The sequence below is a fragment of the Equus quagga genome, chromosome 13 (genome assembly GCF_021613505.1).
Source record: "Equus quagga isolate Etosha38 chromosome 13, UCLA_HA_Equagga_1.0, whole genome shotgun sequence".
Taxonomy (NCBI): Eukaryota; Metazoa; Chordata; class Mammalia; order Perissodactyla; family Equidae; genus Equus; species Equus quagga.
Genome location: NC_060279.1, coordinates 73,076,744 through 73,096,651, shown reverse-complemented (window position 1 = coordinate 73,096,651; position 19,908 = coordinate 73,076,744). Strand labels below are relative to the sequence as shown.

General features: G+C 41.8%; 1 protein-coding gene across 1 annotated transcript in view; it reads right to left on the bottom strand.

The window, feature by feature from the left end:
* Window positions 1–19,908, bottom strand: part of GAN (gigaxonin) — a 50,145-nt gene that overhangs the window by 17,398 nt on the left and 12,839 nt on the right. The window contains exons 2-5 of the mRNA XM_046682586.1: window positions 6,186–6,300; window positions 3,480–3,830; window positions 1,852–2,069; window positions 1,516–1,637 (exon numbers count right to left, since the gene is read on the bottom strand). Of these exons, the coding sequence (XP_046538542.1) occupies window positions 1,516–1,637; window positions 1,852–2,069; window positions 3,480–3,830; window positions 6,186–6,300 (806 nt within the window). The remainder of the gene's footprint in view (window positions 1–1,515; window positions 1,638–1,851; window positions 2,070–3,479; window positions 3,831–6,185; window positions 6,301–19,908) is intronic.

Below are 19,908 nucleotides of genomic sequence, written 5' to 3'. Positions count from 1 at the left end.
TTCAGAGAGAAAGAAAATTATCCTAGACAGGTCTGAGGAGTAAGAAGGAAGAAAAAATAAAGTAAGTAGTAAATACATGGGTAAAACTAAACTATCTATAGATATACATATAAAACAGATTAATAAAACAAATGTATATGTATACATGTAAATATTTATTTATAAATAATCATGTATTTAACACTGTACGACTGTGGAACATAAAAAATAGAGTATAAATGTATGATTAACGTCAGGCTTTGATTAACTTAATATCAGCTGTGGTTTATAAGGTAACCTTCAAAGAAATACAAACAAAAAATAAAACTTCTAAACTGGTAGAGAGGCAAAAATTCAATGACAAAAAATTCAATCACTTAAAAAAAAGGCAAGAAAAGAAGAAATGCAGAACAGGCTGGGTAAACAGGAACTGCTCATTTCACAACTTCAGTCAACACACTGGACACAATTCCTCTCTCAACGTTCAGAGTTTCTGAAATGCCAACTCCTCTAGGAAATCTTTGAAAATTAGTGATATAGGAGCCTTTGTGGCAGGTGTGCATGTGTGAAAATTATGAATAAGTGTACATAGTATGGGAGGGAAACTTGAGGAAGCTAATTCCGAGAAGACGGAACAAGGAAATGAGACGCACATCCTGTTGGCTGCACCATTCCATCCAGCTGTTTATTATTGACAATAACTTCAAAAATCTTGGAGCCCATAAAATGGTTCCATTTCTATCCTATAGTATAGCTTTAGACATTTCCACAACGTGGTGCGGGATACTGTGGTACAGCTTTCAAGACTTTTAAGGTAATGTTCGTGGGCAAGCAGAGACCATTCAATAAGGATTCCAGGAGGCGTGCTGACTAGAATTAAGTGACATGGTATTTGTGGGGTGAATCCAGAAAGGCAGGTCCAAGGTGATGAGAAAGACAGCAAACAGCGGTAGGGCAGCGAGTGCAACCTTTCCTTTCCTATCAACTCCTTGAGTGAGAGCGTTTAACGACGGGGAGCTGTTTTCAAACTTGTGGAGGTCAAGTAAACCACAGTTTCTTCAGTAAAATAACCTTATGCCATTGCTAATGTAAGTAATATTTTCTAGTCTCATATGAAATTTTTTTACATGACACTTTCATTTCTCATATAGTTACATATTGTAATTCTAAACTGCATGAATTCCAAAGATGCAAAGATCACGGCTCAAAGAACTTCTGTGTTCCAGGTATGGTGACATAGCTAACCGGTGCTAGGAGTCACTGCATTTTGCTCTTCTATCAGTGAAGTCCTCGAGTACTATGCTCCTCTACTAAAGTCTTAAAAATAGCTACGTATTAAAGATTTGGGAACAATAATGACTGACCGAAGACATTCTTCTCTTCATCAGTGTCTTGAAAGCTAGAGCTACACTGCAAATGTCATCATAAAGAGATAATAAAATCATATCTTTAAAAGGTTTTGAGTCATTCTGTACAACTCTGAAATTACACATTACTTGATCTCGTGTTTAAGTAAAATTTACCACAGAATGGTACCTGCTGAGAGCACTCCGTGGTTAATTCTTGGCATGCTTAAAGGGGCCAGTTCAATCCAAAGCTGCCTATTAGGGTCATAAAGAGGGCACATACATCGCATCGCTGCTGTCGGTTTCCGTGAGCTAAGGAAATAAATAATTGATTAGCAGTTAACGTGTTTTATATAGTTCTGCTTATAATATCTATGATTGGTTTTACTGCTTTACGGAATGTTTCAAGCATTTAAAAAATCTAGTGTTATCATGCTTAGATACTGAAAAATATTATGAATTCTTGTTCACATGGGAATATCCCTTCCCATTTACCACCTCCCCAATAACTCACACCCCTACTTACACTCTTTCCTCTCCACCCACAGTCACGATGCACTCGGAGTAACCCCGCGGTTTGAAGTTTGCCAGCATTGCCTCCCCTTGCTGTGGCTGGCTGAGCGGAATGTTGCTGCACTCCTTGACGATCTCTCGTACTAAGGGTTCGTTCAGCATCTGTTCCCGTAAGTAGCTGGAGTCTAACCCTGAAACCCAGAGTGCGGACATAACGTCCTTCATGTGGGCCTGCAGGAGGGGGCGACAGGATGGGGAGAAATAAGGGAGAACGCGACACACAGTGTTTAGAATATACACTTTCCAACTTAAGGAAAACTAAAATTGGTAACAGAAAAGCCAAAGTTCAAAAAAATCCTCTGAGTACTATATAATCATTTCTTCAGTCATTGTTGTTAAAAACCATCTAACACGTACAATATGAATTATACACTTTTCACGCTCAATCATTAAATTTGAACGAACTGACTGCAGCACTCAACATTCATGAGGGGAAATTCTTTAATGACTAGTTTCTCTTGGTTTTGAAATAGTCATTTTAAAGTATACTCTTCTATATCCCACATTATAAAAGCCAACAGTCTTTACAGCACAGAGTTCAGATTAACCAAAGATGAAGAACTGCCTCTTGTTTCCCCAGCAACCTCATCACTTTAAGAAGAAAATCAGGGAGAAGCTACTGACAGAGGCCTCAGTGAATGGCAGCAAGCTGGAAACCCTGCTATCTCCTTTCCTAATTTACCAACGAGTGTGGAAAACAGAATGCTAACTGGACTAACTAGGCTGAGACCTGTTGCTAAACAGATGTACCCACAGGTCTGCAGAATTTAAACAGTGCAAGGTAATCATTAAAACATAAGTCAACAGTTATCAAGAACAATGAACAATGCAGTTGTACATTTTGAAAACTACTCTAAAGTCTGATATATTTCTAATTTTGAATACAGTAATTGAGGCTAGTCTTTAATTTATAAATACTGGATTTAAAGCCCTGTGATTGTGCTCCCTCCCGCAATGTATTAAGAGTTTAATTCTAAAGCCTGGTGTTCTCTAAGACCGTTCCTGCCCAGGTTGTCACTCCGAGAACCTTCCCACCTGGAACAGCACTGTCGCAAAACCTCCAGAGTGCTCTCCTGCTTTCTCCCTGAGTGCTGTCAATCATCCCAGGGAGAGCTCACACCAGAAGCTCCTGAGGCCCACAGCCCTCCCCTCGGCCAGAGCTCACCCTGATGGCTGCATCAGGCCCCCTGTAGGAGCCGGCCCAGCAGCGTAGGAGGGACGGATGCTGAAAGAGAGAGTAGGGACTCTGCATTTCTATCATCTGCAACTTACGCTTGAAATGCATTTTCCCATTAAAAACAACGTACGAAGGATATTATGTTCCTTACAAATACTAATATTTTCTTTGCTATATTATGAGTTAAAGCGGGCTTTTGCAGACTGGTCTGAAAAACCAACTCCCGCTTTCATGATCCTATGGGAAGATGCTTCACAGGTATCTTTTAGATCACAACTTTCTAAGTCTTTCAAGTTGAAGGAGAAAGATAAAACATCTGTAATTTGGGTCAAAAATAAATAAATAAATAAAAGGAAAGAGGTAAGGAAAACGTAAAGTGAGACCCGGTGATAAACTACAGGTACCTTTCTTATTTCTGTGTCATGTGCTATCCATCGAATGACTGCTTCAAAGACGTATCTTTCATTGCCAACATTTAACTTCTCAAGAGAAATCACTTCTTTAAGCTTTTGTGGACTCAGTTCTAGGAACTCTTCTGTGCTGCTGACGTCTCGGAAATGAGTCTCCAGGTACTCCGTGGCGAGGTAATGGACGTGGTGCAGGCAGTAATGCAGGGCAAAGTCTCGGATCCCGATGCAGTTCTCAGCAGCGATACAGCCTTCTAGAAACTCACAGCACAGAGTCTTAAGGTCCGTCAGCAGCAGCAGGTCTGCTGCCTGTACAACATCTTGGATTGTATCTTCGTTTAGCCGGATCTGCAAGAGTTCATAAATATTTTATATTTGAATGTATATATTTAAAACCCAAACCGCTAATCTATTAGGCTGAACCACATGAAAGGTCCACTTCTGTAGGTCAAAGATAAGTGAATACTGGAATTTCATATGGTTCAACTTAGGACCTTTTTCCAAGAAGAGTTTGAGGACACCAAGGAACGTTCGAACAACATGTGCTGTGCGTGGCTGGTTAATTTTTCCCAGCACTTCACTGCTTTACCGACATTAACTATCAATAACCCTTCCAAGGTGAACGGTTCATGTTGCTCACTTCCACACTTAATTTACAGAAAAAGCTTGAATGACTGAAATGCTTAGGAAATGGGAAGTTCTGCCTACTATGGTGAACTGAAGGTGATCTTTTGAAACACTAGCACCGGAACTGACGATAGTCTCGCCTCCAAGTACATATAGTTCACTCTCTTGCTAAACAGGATGCCAAACACGACAGACGCCCCTTGAGGAGAGGGAGCCTGAGGAGCCTCATCCCGAATCCCGAACTTCAGACTCAGTGCGATAGACACAATTCGGTCTCAAATCTACTTTCTGGAATAAATCCCTAAGTTTTTCTTTCTTTTAATCATTATGAACATTTAATTTTCTGATTGATGCTTCTTCCTCTCCCCACATCACAGTTTTTCCATGCAACAGTAAGGCGATGTAAAGAAACAGGCCTCTAAAATACTGCCACAGTCACAAGCGGTCCAGACTCTCCCCAAGAATGGGTACTTATCCTACACTCAGAAGTGTGAAGGAGAGACTTCCGAGTAGAGCACAGTCAAGAAACGTTTTACCAAGTTTCATACCACAGATACCAAAAAAATGTGTAGCTGCCAATTACCTTAGAAACTGAGCAACAAAACCGTGGAAAGAGGTGTGTCTAGTAAGCCACAAGTAAGGAGAGATTTCCCATTCAGATGACACATTATCAGCCACACATAGTGGATAGCTATAGACTATTCAAATACAGGTGTGTGAACAAATACTAAATTCCATCTCGATAAAACTAAACTGCCACAATCAGGAGTTTGTTATAACTTACGATGCAACTATGGTCTTTAAACCATAATTAATTGAAATTGGGAACAGAACACAGAAGCTGATCTGTAAATAAGGTTTCAAGTTTCACATCCAAGCCTGAACATGAATATGCTCCTGCTGGCTCATAACTTGTTATCACTGCTGCTGAATCTATCTTAGAAGTTAGACAATGGGTTGGTCTGGAGCCTGGTTTTGTGATGCTACAGAGAATCTCCAGTATTTTAAGGGGTGTCTCAAAATTAATCTAAATTCATGTTTTTAAAAGTCATACACATACACGGAACCTTACATCCACATACCCACCACCTAGTGTTTAGAGAAAAGAGATATGATGAAATTAAACCAAACAGTTCAAAAAGGATGACAAACACTGAACTTGACTCTGGACAGAATGAATATATTTAGAGGAAGTAAGCACTACACTCAAAATACTTAGGAACCACGTAGGAGACACAGCCCTTAAGAAAAGGAAAGTAAAAGTAAAGTAAGATGAAGAAGGAACAAAGGAGAGAGCAGGAAACAAGCTCTTAGAAAGAGACAAGACAAAATGCATTCTCACGTAACCAAATGTAGGAGAGTCTAACGTCTTCCTGTTAAAACAACCAGCCCCGGTTCACACCTCAGAGCCTTCTTAAGAGTCCTCGTGCTGCACTTTAAATCACATAATAGGAGGTGGGGGTCGGAGGAGGGCAAAGAAAAAGAACAAAGTCTAATCACTTACTGCCTTCTTCCTGGGTTTCACTAAATCCCCAGAAATGTAAGCGGGTACACAGGGTAAAGAGAAAGCAGAAAGAAAGAATGGGGGTGGAACAGGGATGTTGGTCCCACTGCGGCCACAGGACCAAGGCATCATGAATATGATGCAGGTGCCTGTCATTTGTCTGAATCTGGAACTCTGTATTTCTACAAAATAAGTGCCACCACCCAAGGAAACTCCCATTCCCATGCAATGGAGACAGAACGAGTTCCCCAACAGTGTGGGTTCAAAGCAAGACTGGAATCAAGATTTAAAACAAAAAGACAGCAGTGAAGGGAGCATCTGGTGTTCTTCACCTCTCGCGCTGGAAAGCGGAGCTCAGAAGGGTAAAAACAGAAGGTGGGGCTGGGTAGGGTCTTCCTCAGTCTGCTTTTCTTTTCTTGGGTGCCAGTACCAGTAGGAGATACTAGTCAAGCACACAATGACAGAAGATGGAGATGACAGGGATACTTGGTCACAGAATGGATGAAAGGAGACCCTCACCCTGAGCTTGAGAAGCCTCTACTTAGTCCTCCTTCCTTTGTGTCTCATCATACCTGCCCACTGAAGATGTAATCCAGGATCTCTCTCATAACCATTACCGATATCCCTTCAAGTTCAATCTTATAGGTTGATCCATCATCTTTTGGAGGATTATAGTATAACTTTGTCCTAAGAAAGGGAAAAAAATGTAAAATTTCTATGAAAGAACAGAAATAGCTATAAATATCTATGCACTAAATATTCTATAAAGTATATGACACTCAACAGTATATGAACCCCACCTAGAAAACCTGGTTTGTTGACTTTAGATCAATACATTTTTTATAACTTTCAACTACAAAACATTTGTTCCAGGTTTCAAACAAAACAGACAAAGAACAAGATCCATGTGAGCAAGGAACTTTACTTCACCTTGGGAACCCAGCCCCTTTCAGCTCATTTTTTCATGTATTTAATTATCTAGTTATATTCAATAATGTAACAAGGACCCCACAAATCTACCAACCCAAACAAAAAACTAGGACCTTGACAATAACCTGCTTCTAACCAACCATCCTCCCCATCAACTCCCATCTGAAGTAACTATTATCCTAAATCCTATGTTCAATTTTCCCTTGCTTCTTTTTTATTATTGTATCCATGAAACATATATAATACATAAAATACATAAATTTATTATTCACTGATAAATATATATTTAATTTAAAGTTGTTTTTAACTTTATAGAAGTATTTCATGCTGTCTGTAATCTTTCGGGAGTTACTTTTTTCACTTAGTATTATATTGCTAAGAGCCATTCACACTGCTGCATGTCACACTGGTTCTTTTGTTCTTTCTGCTGTATAATATTCTACTTTCCTGTTGATGGGCCTCTGGGCTGTTTCCAGGTCTTTGATATTGTGGACAGTACTGCTATGACTATTCCTGTCTATGTCTCCTTTTGTACTACATAAAAGAATTTCTCTTGGGTGTACTCCTGGGAGTGGAATGCTCAATTATTCTCCTAAGTCACTGGAGAATAATTCCAGTTTACAGCCTCATGTAATATGTGTAAGAGAAGCCATGGACCCACAGACTAAACATTTGAATCGGTCACACTTCCTAAGTTCTGCCAATTGAATGAGTGAAACATGGTCTCTCGTTGCGGCTGTGACCTGCATTTTCCTCATTATTCAGGTGCTGAACATCTCTTCATGTCTGTGCCCACATGTGTTTCCTCTTCTGTGAAACACACGTTCAGTTCAAGCCTTTTGTTAATTGTTTTATTGAGTTATTGTCCTCCTCGTATTGAGGTGTAGGAGTTCTTTATTATGTTCTTGATATTAATCTTTTGGTAGACTTGGCACTTTTTTTTAAGGTGATGAACAACTTGAAGAATAGTTTTTCATAGTCAATGTCTTTCTGTGTTTTGTTTAAGAACTGTATCTTACCCAAGGTTTAAAAGATATTCCTAGTTTAGCAAGGAGGAAAGCTAAGACACAACCTAAATTGCACTTAAAACCCCCTGCAAAGGCTCGGAATTGGTAGCAGGAGAAAGCTATGCAAGGAGGGTGAAAGATGAGCTAAAAACAGAAGAACGGATTGGCAGAGTCTTAAGAAACAGTTGAATTCCCAGATCCTCCTTCTGCATATATACACAACTCCATCGCAGTTAGTAAGGCTCTCCTCAACTCCAGTGGAGGACAAGAGATTTATATTCTGAGGAGTATAAAACCGATAGTGGGTCTCTGGACAGGGGGATATCCGGCACACTGAGGGTGGGTGTCCTCCACCAAAACCTGAGTCAAGAGAGTTGTACCCACTGAATGCCGAGACCATCAGTCTTTTTTCTCAATTCTGCTCCTAAAATGCTGACACCAGACACATATCCTCCAGACAAGAAACTGGAAGACTCTTCTGGAGGATCAGCCCAGAAAGGAAGATCTAAAGATATGGACATAGACCTGCCCCAAGACAATGACCCAGCTTGATCGTACAACAGTGAAACCCACAGTCAAGAAGCCCAAGCTACCAGCTCTGAGCTGCCAGGACGTTTTGGAGCAGGACTTCTAAAATTCTTCATGTCACAGCACACGTAGAAATGTCATATTACTCTAGGGAAAACAGATGATGCTATGTGTAGGCCAGAGGTGGACAGGGCGCCCCGGCCTCCCCAGATCCTGCCCAGCCACTCTGAGGGCTGACACCATCATTATCTTCACATACCTGCAACACTTTTTGCACACTGGTTAAGAAATTCTGCTTTAGAGCCCCGCTCTTAAAATTGAGCAAACAGGACTCAACAGACGTCTGAGAAAGAAATGACAGAACCAAAACCAACAGAGAAAAGGCAACTTGAGGAAGTAAAGAATACGCAAGGTGAGAAGTTCAAGAAAATAACACCTCTCATTAACATTCCCAGAGAGAAAAGAGGATGCTGTGCTCATGAAACAAGAATAGGATGCTATAAAAAGGAACATTCAGAGAACAACAAAAAAATTTTAATGACTGAAAAAAAATTTTTTTTTATGTAAAGTCAAAATAAAACCTGAAGAAATCTCCTAGAAAAGAGAGCAGAAAGACAAAGGCAGAAAATAGAAGAGACAAGTTAAGAAAATTGGAAGATCAGTCTAGAAGACTGAACATCTGGAAAACAGGAATGCCCATGCAAAAAAGAGACTGCTACCAAGAAGTGCTCATAACAATGGGTGGAAACAGCCCCTTTCCAAGGCACAGCCTCATAATACTTCAGAATACTGGAAACACAAAACATTCTTACAAGCTTCCAGAAAGAAAAACAGGTTACACACAAAGGAATCAGAATGGCTTCATACTTCTAAATGGAAGTTAAACAGCAGTGGGGAAATGACTTCAAAATTCTGAAGGAAAATCATTTCCAACCCAGGTGTTTATAACCAGCCAAACTACCAATCAAATGTCAGGACAGAAGAGAGTGACATTTTCAGCTATATACGGTCTCAAACAATTTACCTTCCATGCACTCTTTCTCAGAACACTGCTGGAAAACACGCCCCAACAAACAAGGGAGTACATCAAGAGAGAAGACTCTGGATCCTGAAAAGACATGATCCAACAGAGGAAAGAAGTGAAGGGGATGGAGGGAATGGTGAAAGATGATCCTAGGAGGACAGCTATGTCCCAGCAGAAGGAAGCCAGTCCATTCTGGTGCCAGTAGCAGGCCTTGGGGGACCTTTAAGAACGTGAAATTGGTGGAATAGATAACATATCTGAAGGCACAAAGAGGATATTTGGGCAACTGCGTCTCCTCCTTATATCTCATATCTGCTGTTCCTGCCTCTATAGTTTCTACGGAACTAACAGTTCGACTCAAAAGGTATTTCATTTCTGCTTGCTGCACCTTAGGGTGTCTATCTGCCTGACACTTTCATTAAAAGTGAAGAAAAAAATTCCAGTCAATTCTTAATCAAGAGAGAAAAACAGTATAAGTGGCAAGAGTAACACCTAAATCGTTGATATTTGGCTCCGAAATGCATCATATACTCTTTTTGGCAGTGGACATGTCTTCCAGGAATGTTTCGCTTAGGATGTTAGGACTTTCTGTATTTTTCAGTCACTGTGCTGGTTATTAATGTCTGGACCCTCAGATCCAAATTCACCCATTTTGTATGCTCACAAAAATGGATCTGAGCCTTTTAAATAATGTTCCTTCATCAACTGGCAAGATGTTAAGCTTTTCAGTAGAAGGTGCTGGAAACACACTGCAGGAGGAAAGAGTTCTGTTCCTGCTCCTGGTCTATCAGTTTGTTAGGCTCCTACAGTGCAGCCTGCTTTCTGGCGTCACGCACCTGCAGTGCACAGCTGCCAGCAGCCCCTGTAGTTTTCCCGGGACCTCTTTCAAGCAGTTCTGTAGCAGAGTGTTTCTGGTGAGACACCTCCCCATCAACAGCTTTCCTAGGCACTTTAGAGGACAGATTTCCGGCAAGTTCCAGAGGGCCAATTTCAAGTAAGTTCCACCAGTGTGGCTCTCTGTCACTCAGTGAGCCATGACTGCACCTGTCCAAGAAAATCTGAATCTCAGCCCTGGGGGTGGTGACTGCTCTTTATATCAGCTATTCCTGTATTTCTTAGAGTTTTCGTTACTTCTTACCAGCCAATCCCTCTTTACTCCAATCTCCTGTTGTAGTCAATAATTCTTTATATTAGACTTGTCCAAATCACTGTGGAACCAGTCTTTCTCCTGTCTGGACCCAGACTAAGTTGCCAACCTATTTAAAGGTGGAAGCTCCAAAATGTGTTCAGATAGAGGAGCCTCAACCTAGAATTAGACTTGTTCTTATTCTAAAGTAATCCACATTCGAACAAGAGCTGGCATGCCAGTGGGTGGGCTGTGGACAGTGGCAGGAGGAGGCCTGGGCTGATGGGAAAAGAGGTTACAAGGAGACCTTCCACTGTTGCCCCTTTTTATTTTTCAACCATGTGACTGGATTCTTTTTTTTTTTTTTTAAGATGGCCACACTGTCATATATTTTCACAATGAAAAAAGATCCTTTTTGGGGCTGGCCCCGTGACCGAGTGGTTAAGTTCGCATGCTCCGCTGCAGGCGGCCCAGTGTTTCGTTGGTTCGAATCCTGGGCGCGGACATGGCACTGCTCATCAAGCCACGCTGAGGCAGCGTCCCACATGCCACAACTAGAATATACAACTATGTACTGGGGGGCTTTGGGGAGAAAAAGGAAAAAAATAAAATCTTTAAAAAAAAAAGATCCTTTTTAAAGAGTATAGTTTTCTTTCAGCAGGTGGCAGAGTACAGACAATGGCTAAAAAGACAGAAAAAAAGGCTTCTTTAAATAGGAGCATTGACCATTTCAGATGTCTTTAAAACTGATCCTTTTTAAAGCCCAGAAAAATGAACTATCGTACTGTCAAAATCCCTAAAGATTCTAAGGGTAAATTACAAAACTTTATGTTAATTATGGTTTAATTTCAGATCCTTACACCTGCCCCAAACTCTCTTATCCTCCCATCCTGCTCTGATCTCTCCTAAGACTATCTCTGCACACTCAATTCCTACTCGTCTGCTAAAGACTAGTTTAAATGCCAGTTTCACAAAAAGTTTTCTATATCCCTCCATCCTGCCCCAGGCTGCAACTCCATCCTCACCTCCATGCGGGTAGAAATAATTTCTTCTGCTATAAATTTCCCCAGTACTTAATACTACATACAGGTTCATCAAGTTCTGTCTTTTATTGCGGCATTTAAGTGCATATCCCATTTTACTAACCTCTAAGTTCCTTGAGGCCAGAGTCCTCTTCATCACTGTAAACCTACAATCTACCTTGGCAGTTTACAAAGAATAGATGTTCAATAATTATTTGTAAAATAAGTTTTTGAATTGATAGTACTCTTTTAAATATTTGAAGTGCTATCACCTGAGACTTATCCTGCATGACCTCAGGTACAGTGAAGCAGAACTGGAATCAACAGGAGAAAGAATTTTCTAATAATTTCATCTATCCAATGCTGAAAGGATGAAGCACAGGGCTTCTCAAACTTGAATGTTCATACAAGTCATCTGGGGATCTTGTCAAATGCAGGTTCCAATTCAGAAGGTCTAGGGTGGGCCTGAGTTTCTGCATTTGTAACAAGCTCTCAGATGCAGATGTTGCTGGTCTCCAGACCACTCTGAGTAGCAAAGGGTTAATCAGTGCTTCTCAAATCATCCGTGGTGTGTTTTTGTATTTCTAATCCATCCCAGAGGAGTATTTTGTAAAATATAATAAAAATGTAATGGAGATATAATGTACAACACGATGACTATAGTTAATAATACCATATTGCCTATTGAAAGTTGTTAAGAGAGTAGATCTTACAGGAAGAAAACTTTTGTAACTATGCATGATGACAGATAACTAGACACTGCAGTGATCAATTCACTATATATACAAATATTAAATCATTATGTTGTACACTTGAAACGAATGTAATATCATATGTCAATCATAGCTCAATTAAAAAATGAGTTACTAGAAAAATGAAATAAAAAAAGACATATAAAATACAGGCCCCAATTATTTTATCATTCGACTCAACAGACATAAAATTACTCGGTCAAATTGTTACAAGGGTTTCTAAACTCTTACTCTTGATGTGTGCACTTATATTATTGTGGACAGGTCTGCAGATGACGTCTTACTTTGCAGGCTGGATGACCCTCCATCTGCCAAGAATCTAGTGAAAGTGGTCTCTAGTCCCTTCCAGTCTTAGACAGTAAGGCTCATGCAATCCACTGTGCAACAGTCTTGCTTCATGGCCTTGTCATTCGGTTACTTCCTTCTCTTCTCTCTTGGACAGTCACCATCCCTTTCTCATGGAGTAACCTCCTCATACACTCGTCTTCTCCCTTTCTGTCTTCATTTTTTCCCCAACTAAATCTCCCTATATCTCTATATAGATATATCCAGATTTATGTCCCATTCTGTTTCACATTTCTTTCCTTCAGTAAATACGCTAATTTTTCCAATATCTACCAATGAACAGTCCTTCTCACTCCTCTGGACCAACACATTTTCTCCATAGCTTTCCCTTTTCTACCTAGAATTTTGTCTTGCACATCGTTTCTATCTCCTCTGCCACAAATAACTGAGGATTCAATGAACTGGTCTGAATGAGTTAATGAATTATAAAAAAAGAAAAAAGCTAAGCTAAAGGGTTAACAACTGATAGTTCTGTTTCTAAAGTTCGCCCATACAGAATAGAAGGTAAAGTGACTGTCCTTTTCCAGCTCTCCATCTCCGCCCCAGGAAGTTGGAGGGTCATACGTAAATTTACTGGAAGTCACAACATCCTTGTTTTTATTATTATGTGATGTCAATTTACAAACTCTCTCCTAGAAGATGCAGTAGTCTTAAAATATCACTTTGAGAATCTCATAACACTCTTTGAAAAAACTACAAGTAACTGGGAGTATTATAAAATTGGGCCTCAGGTGCTCAGATATAAATAGGCATGGCTGTCACATTCTTCCTCAGTTTCCTGTTTCTAGGGCAAGACATTTCCCCTCTCTGCCCGTCTTCTCATTTGTAAATAGAGGAGGTAAAACAAGGTGACTTGAGAGCTCTCCCATCCCTGAACGTTTCTGGACTACACCAGAGAAGCAGCCGCACAGACACTCTGCAGACATAGCCCTGGAGACTCGCGCTCTCGAGTCTGCGAGGATAAAGTCCAGCCACCTCACTCAGTTATCTAGATTTACAACACGCCTGCCGCAGAGGATGCAGTGTAAGTTTATTTTCCCTCCAATCACCTATCCTCTGGGCAAGCATTTATTTTCTGTTCTCTTAAAGTTGAACAGAAGTGAAACGAAATCAATTTTTCTTTTTCTGACAACACTGAAAAGAGGTTTTATAAGAAAAAAGTTGTTAGCTGCTAGCTAATAAAGCAGCTGGTATTATTCCAAGTTTTACATCCATGAAAAAGGTCTACAACTTTTAAATAAGTATAATAGAGCCAAGTAACCTGTTAGTTATAGACGGTCCTCTTCTTACTGGCTTCCAGGTGCTGAAAAAGTTCCACGTGTCTAAACGCCATAACAAACAGATAACAAACCGACCCAGAAAATCAGGCCAGGTCCTCCTCTTCCAAGATTCATTTTAGACATCACTGAATGGAATTTGATGTGACAGTGACAGAGAATAAGTCTAAGTGACTTTTCTTCCCCTCTGATGCAAAAGCTCGTCTCCAATAAAAGCAAGGAAACATAAATAGAAGGCAAGCGAATGTAATGTTCAAGAAGTCAAGATTTACAGAAATTCTGGGGTGATTCACGGGCATTATTCACGCAGTTTCAAATGATTCATATGACCTAAATTGCGGAGCTAGCAAGAGCAGGCTCGGAGACACATGCAGAGGGCCTGGCTCACCCCTTCACCTGCCCACTTACACCAAACTCAGCATTTATGTTCCTGTGGGGAGTCTGTTTTACAGATGTGCCCCAATCTTCATCTTCATGAGCTCCTAAAAACCACATCAAAAATGGATTTTTAGGGCAGTGAAACTACTCTGTATAATACTGTAACGGTGGACATACGTCATTATGCACTTGTCCAAACCCACAAAATGTACAACATGAAGAATGAACCGCAATGTAAAGTATGGACTTTGGGCGACAGTGATGTGCCAATGTAGATTAACTGACTGCAACAAAGATGCCACTCTGGTGGCAAATACTGACAATGGGGGAGGCTATGCACGTGTATGGGCAGCGGGTATACAGGAAATCTCTGTACCTTCCTTTCAATTTTGCTGTGAACCCTAAACTGCTCTAAAAAACAAAGTCTATTTTAAAAAGTGTATTCTTTAGTCCTCATTGAAGTCAATGAAATATAAATTTGCAGGTAGTATTTCCATCAACAGATGGCATCCTCTCATACAAGGCCTTTTATGGCCTGTTTTCTGTAGGTGGGAAAACAGGAACCCGTCTATCCCATGGCTCCTGCCACCCAAGAATTCCATCTACATGGAAGAGAAGGGTTCACATGGATGTCTGAGACAAGACCAGGGGTCCCAGAGGGAGGCCCAAGGAAGGCCCCAGGCACACGACGGGACATAAAGCAGAGCTGTAGGTAGGCTCTCCTCCCACAGCACCATGACCTACACAGGCTAAGTCCTCACTGAGGCGCTCTTCCTACAGGGCCAAGGAAGTCACGGGTGTGGAGAGGAGAGGAGACACAGGACTGATGCTGCACGGTCCACCTGGGAACCACCACCACTTAGAGCAAGGACTATAAAGCAGGAGGCGCAGAGACAGCAGAACCGCGGGCCGGGCCACGTTCCCCCTCTCATGTCTCTGAGAGCTGAGCTCTATTACCAGGCGGCATTCTGGTGGAGGTTCAATACCGCTTCTTTTCCTCCATTATTTTCTTTAATTTCCCTCTATTCATTTCATTTCTCTCTGCCTCCAATTCCTTTTACCTAGAGAGATGATGGTTTTCACTTATTTACCATCAAAACTTCTTTCCTCACATAGATCCTGGAACAACTCATAATTTGAATGGGTTTTAAGAGCAACTCCCCGACCTGGCTTCCCAGAATCTTCTGGAGACCTTTTACAGAAAAGCAGATCCCTGGGTCCCATCCCAGATCAACTAAGTCACATCCAAGACTGTGTACGTTTAGAAAGTTCCCCAGCTGATTCTGATACATTCCCTCCTGCTGGAATGTTCTCCCCACTTTCCACTTCCCTAATCACATGGCTTAATCCTTCCCTGACTTCAGGTCACTGCTCCAATGTCGCCTCCAAAGAGTGGCCCAGGCACCACGCTAGATACAATAACCCCCCCTCCCTGCTTTAGTTTCCTTCAGAGAATTTATTACCGTCCAGTAAACTGCACTGTTTAATGTCTACATCCATGAAAAGAGGGGCTTTGCTCTGTTTACTGCTCTATCCCACACCTCCTAAAGCGTCTGGTGCTGAACGGGCACTGGATAAATACGTATGGACTTAATACCAGCACACAGCCAGGTGGGGGGACCCACGGACTTTAACGCTGCAATGTCAGCTGCAGAACAAAACGAGCACAGCTGTGCAGCAATGGCATGACTGACCAGCTGAGCAGCTGAGAGCCGCTCTGCGCTGCATTCGCTGATTCGTCCACACTGACAGGAAGGTGACGCTCTCCCCGGCATCCAATCCAGAGTGCGCTGGAGTCAGCAATGCAAGAACTGAATGGTCAACCGTTCCTCTACTGCAAAGCTACCCATGTGTCCCTGATGTAATCATCTGCCTTAGTGCTGGGGCCAAACGTGAACCAGACTCTCCGGCTGGTGGCAGAGGTTTGCAGTCTGTGAATAACCCTGCCTAGCTGTCTAGTATGCCATCTCACTCTACTTCACTGCTGTCTGCTCACCACCACTGGGGCACTGCATGGGAAAAACAGGAACTACAAAGTCGTGGAAAAATGCAAAGACGAGAAAAGATTTCCAGGAAATCAAGGGTTTACTGTCCAGGTGTCATCCCACAAACAAACCCCATGACAGTGAAACCGAAGCAGAGCCACTTCACCATAGAGGATGCAGAATAACTCTGAAGAGGCCACAGGCCCATCCATCCCTGGCTACCTCCCCGCCCCTAACTAAGCAACACACCATCCACTCTGAAGATGCAACAGGGCCTCATATTCAGATCTGCTCTGAGCAGCCATGTCCAATACATCAATTTCTGCAAGAAACAGGATAATAGAAAGGTATGCCTTCGAGAGTCACGTGATTTGAACAAAGGAGAAATTTACCTGAGGGAAGATAATGTTTTCTGAAGAGAGAACATGGAAAGTGTGAATTATACCTTAAACAGCAAACAGCTCAAGGAAACTTCTGTAGTGTGTGTGTTTGGGGACAGGGAGGGAGGGAAGGCAGGACACACAGAATATCACAGGGACTGTGGATATGCACAACTACAAGTAACCTTAATTACACCTGGCAGAAACACAGCAATCCCTGGAGGGAAAGACATAAAGCATGACCAAATCAATAAAAACCATAGTGGTAGACAAACTTTGTTCTGTATAGTTAGTCCCTTCACTGTTCCAGGCACAGTATTAAGTACTAGATATGGATTCAGAAATTAGATCTCAACTAGTGGGTGGTCCCCAACCTTGAGGAACTGACAAACCATCACTTCTAACTTAATGTCAGTAAAATGAAATGTTACAAGTCATTTCCAGGAGTTTGGGGTTTAACTCATTCATTTGAAGCCTCCAGAATTACATTCCACGATATATCTCTTTTCCCAGCCACTGTAAGCCTATTCTTCTCTCAGTTGTCCACATCTTAGGAAACGGTACCATTTTCTACCCAACTGCTTAAGCCTAAAATTTAGGAGTCCAACTAATAGATGATAGAATGAATGATTGAGTTATAAAGTGTAAATGGATGCCAAAACTAGTGAGTGAAGGTTGATGAGAAATGGAATATTTACATAAACTCAAAGTATCACCCCATAATTTACTTATTAATTACAAAGAGAAAAACAGTGGATTAACCCGGTGGACACCATCTTTAACCATGTGATTAAACTAAGATTATCAGTGTTGGGACACACTAACATCCTGGGACCATGATAGGAGGCACCGAGTAAGATGCAGTATCACTCCTGGGCTATTCTTGCCAAAGGTGCATAACCTCAACCTAACTGTAGGAAATTAAACAGACCCAGGGAGGGGCCTTCTACAACATAACGACCAGTACTCACCAAAAGCGCCAAAGCCGTGAAAGACAAGGGAAGACTGAGGGACTGTCACAGACTGGAGGAGACCGAGGGGATACGACAAGCGCATTGTTGTAAATACTGTGGAGCAGGTGCTAAGCACCACAGAGGCAAAAGTCAGCTCTCTGGGGACGGCTGTCAGAGAGGGCTTCACAGAGGCGGCACCGGACCCAGTCCCAGCTGAGTACTTCACAGGCAGACTAGGCAGGAGGAGACAGAACACCAAGAAGCGGGGACAGCACAGGCACTGAAGGACAGGACTGTGCATTCAAAGAATGACAGAACGCAAGTATGCTTAGCAAGGCTAGAGAGGGGAGCGCAGATATGTATATGTGGGGGTGGTGTGGGGGGCCAGCTCCTAGAGGACCTGCACACCATACCAAGGAATCTGGGCTTCACCTTGACGCAAATGCAGCTGCTCATGAAGAGTTTTTAAAAAAATATTTTTATTTGGAAATAATTTTAGTCTTACAGAAAAGTTTTGAAGAACTGCAGAGTTCCTGTATACCCTTCACCTAGTGTCTACTAACGTTAATAGCTTAAATAATCTTAGTACAATTATCAAAACTATTGGTGCACTACTACTAAATAAACTAAGGACTTCATTGGAATCTCATCAGCTTTTCCTAAAATGTCCTTTCTCTGTTCTGGGATCCAATCTAGGACTCCAATATCACATTTAGTTTGTGTTGTGTCTCTAACTTGTGATGGTTCTTCAATCTTTATTGTCTTTCAAGACCTTGATACTTTGGTGAGTACTGGTCAATTATTTTGCACGATGTCCCTTAACTTGAGTTTGTTTAATTTCTTATGATAGACGGAGGTTATGTACTTCCGGCAGAAACACTACAGAAGCGATGTTATGCCCTTCTCTGCATCATATCAGGGAGAACATGATGTCGCTATGTATTATTGCTGTGATGTCAACTTTGGCCACCTGGCTAAGGTGATGTGGTTGGGGTTTCTCCACTATGAAGTCAGAGTTGCTGTTTCTCTCTTTGTTATTAATAAATATATTCGAGGAGATAATTGAGAATATACAAATATCCTTTTTTTCCTCAAACTCTTGCCCACTAATTTTAGTATCCACTGGTGTACCTTGCCTGCAACAATGATTACTGTGGTGTTCAAATCATGGTTTTCTATTCTTATTCCTTTTACATTTATTAATTAAAATTCTTCTGTAAGAAAAAAGCTGTCTCGTCTCCTCAATTTATTTATTCATACATTCATTCATTTATTCATGCCTAGACACATGGGTGTTTATTTTATGCTATGGATTATAATAAAATGTTATCGATACTCATTTTCTTGCTCAAACTGTTACAGCTTCAACCATTGGGAGTTTTTTCGGGCTAGCTCCTGTGTGCTTTCAAAAAGCCTCGATCTTCTTTTGAGCACCTCCTTACCTTCCGGCAGAAATAGTCCAGGCTTATGGTGGATTTTCCCTGCCCCCGTGCCTGAATCAACCATGTCTCTAAAGTCATGAGAGTTTTACTGAACACTATCTAATTACATTCCAGAAACGTCACTCTCGCAGCAGCAGTGTGGAAGACCGATGGGGACTGGGCATGGAGGCAGACAGACCAGAGAGAGACCCTGCCACAATTCAGAACTAACAAAAGCTAGAACACGAGCAGCGGTGACAGTGGAGATGGACCTCAGAGATTTGAGAGGCTGAAATGATAGCTCTTGTCATCAACCAGATGCTGAGGAAGAAGGTGGCATCCCCAAGAACCCCCAGGTTTCTCCTGGAGAGTCTGGTAGCATATTAACCAGCACAGTAAATGAAGGACAACCCATCTGGGGGAGAGGGAACTGGGGCTCACTGGGTTTAGGGTGGCCATGTAGTGGGCTGTCAGATAGACAGACCTGGGGCTCAGGAGAGAGGGTGAGGCAGCAGCATCTGTGGACCAGATGAGATTGTCGTGGAGAAGGAAGAGGGGGAGGACAGAATCTTGTGCCACATCACGTACAGGGACAGACAGGGAGGAGAGCCAGAAAAGGAGACGGTACGGGAAATGGGACAAAAGGCGCCACAGAAGCCTGGAGAGATCGAGTGTCAAGAAAATGATCAGGAGTGGTAAGCACAGCAGACAGGTCGAGGAAGATAAGCACTTAAAAGTTTTCCCGCGATTTGCCAATTACATTTAGCAATTTTTTAAAAAGTAGTTTTAATGGAGTGATAAGATAGGAGCCTAAGTGCAGAGTGAAGAGAAAACAGGACGTGAGACCGTGGACAACACAGAGACTCTTCTTCCAGGAATCTCTGGTGCAAAGCAAAGAAAATCATGCATGTGCTCAACAAAAGAGGGTGCAGGGTTTGCTTGCTTTTAACAGACGCATTCATTCAGCATTTGCACATCCTTACAGGCCAGGTACTGGAAAAGACTTAAACATATTTTTATGCTAGGGAAAAGAAACCAGAAGAGAAGGGAAAAAATAAAAAATACAGGAGAAGCAAGAGGATGTACAACAGAACAACATCCTAGAAGAAGGAGGAGCATATCCAGGAGGAATCAGCTTTGCCTGGCAACCTCTGCTCCGTGGGAGAC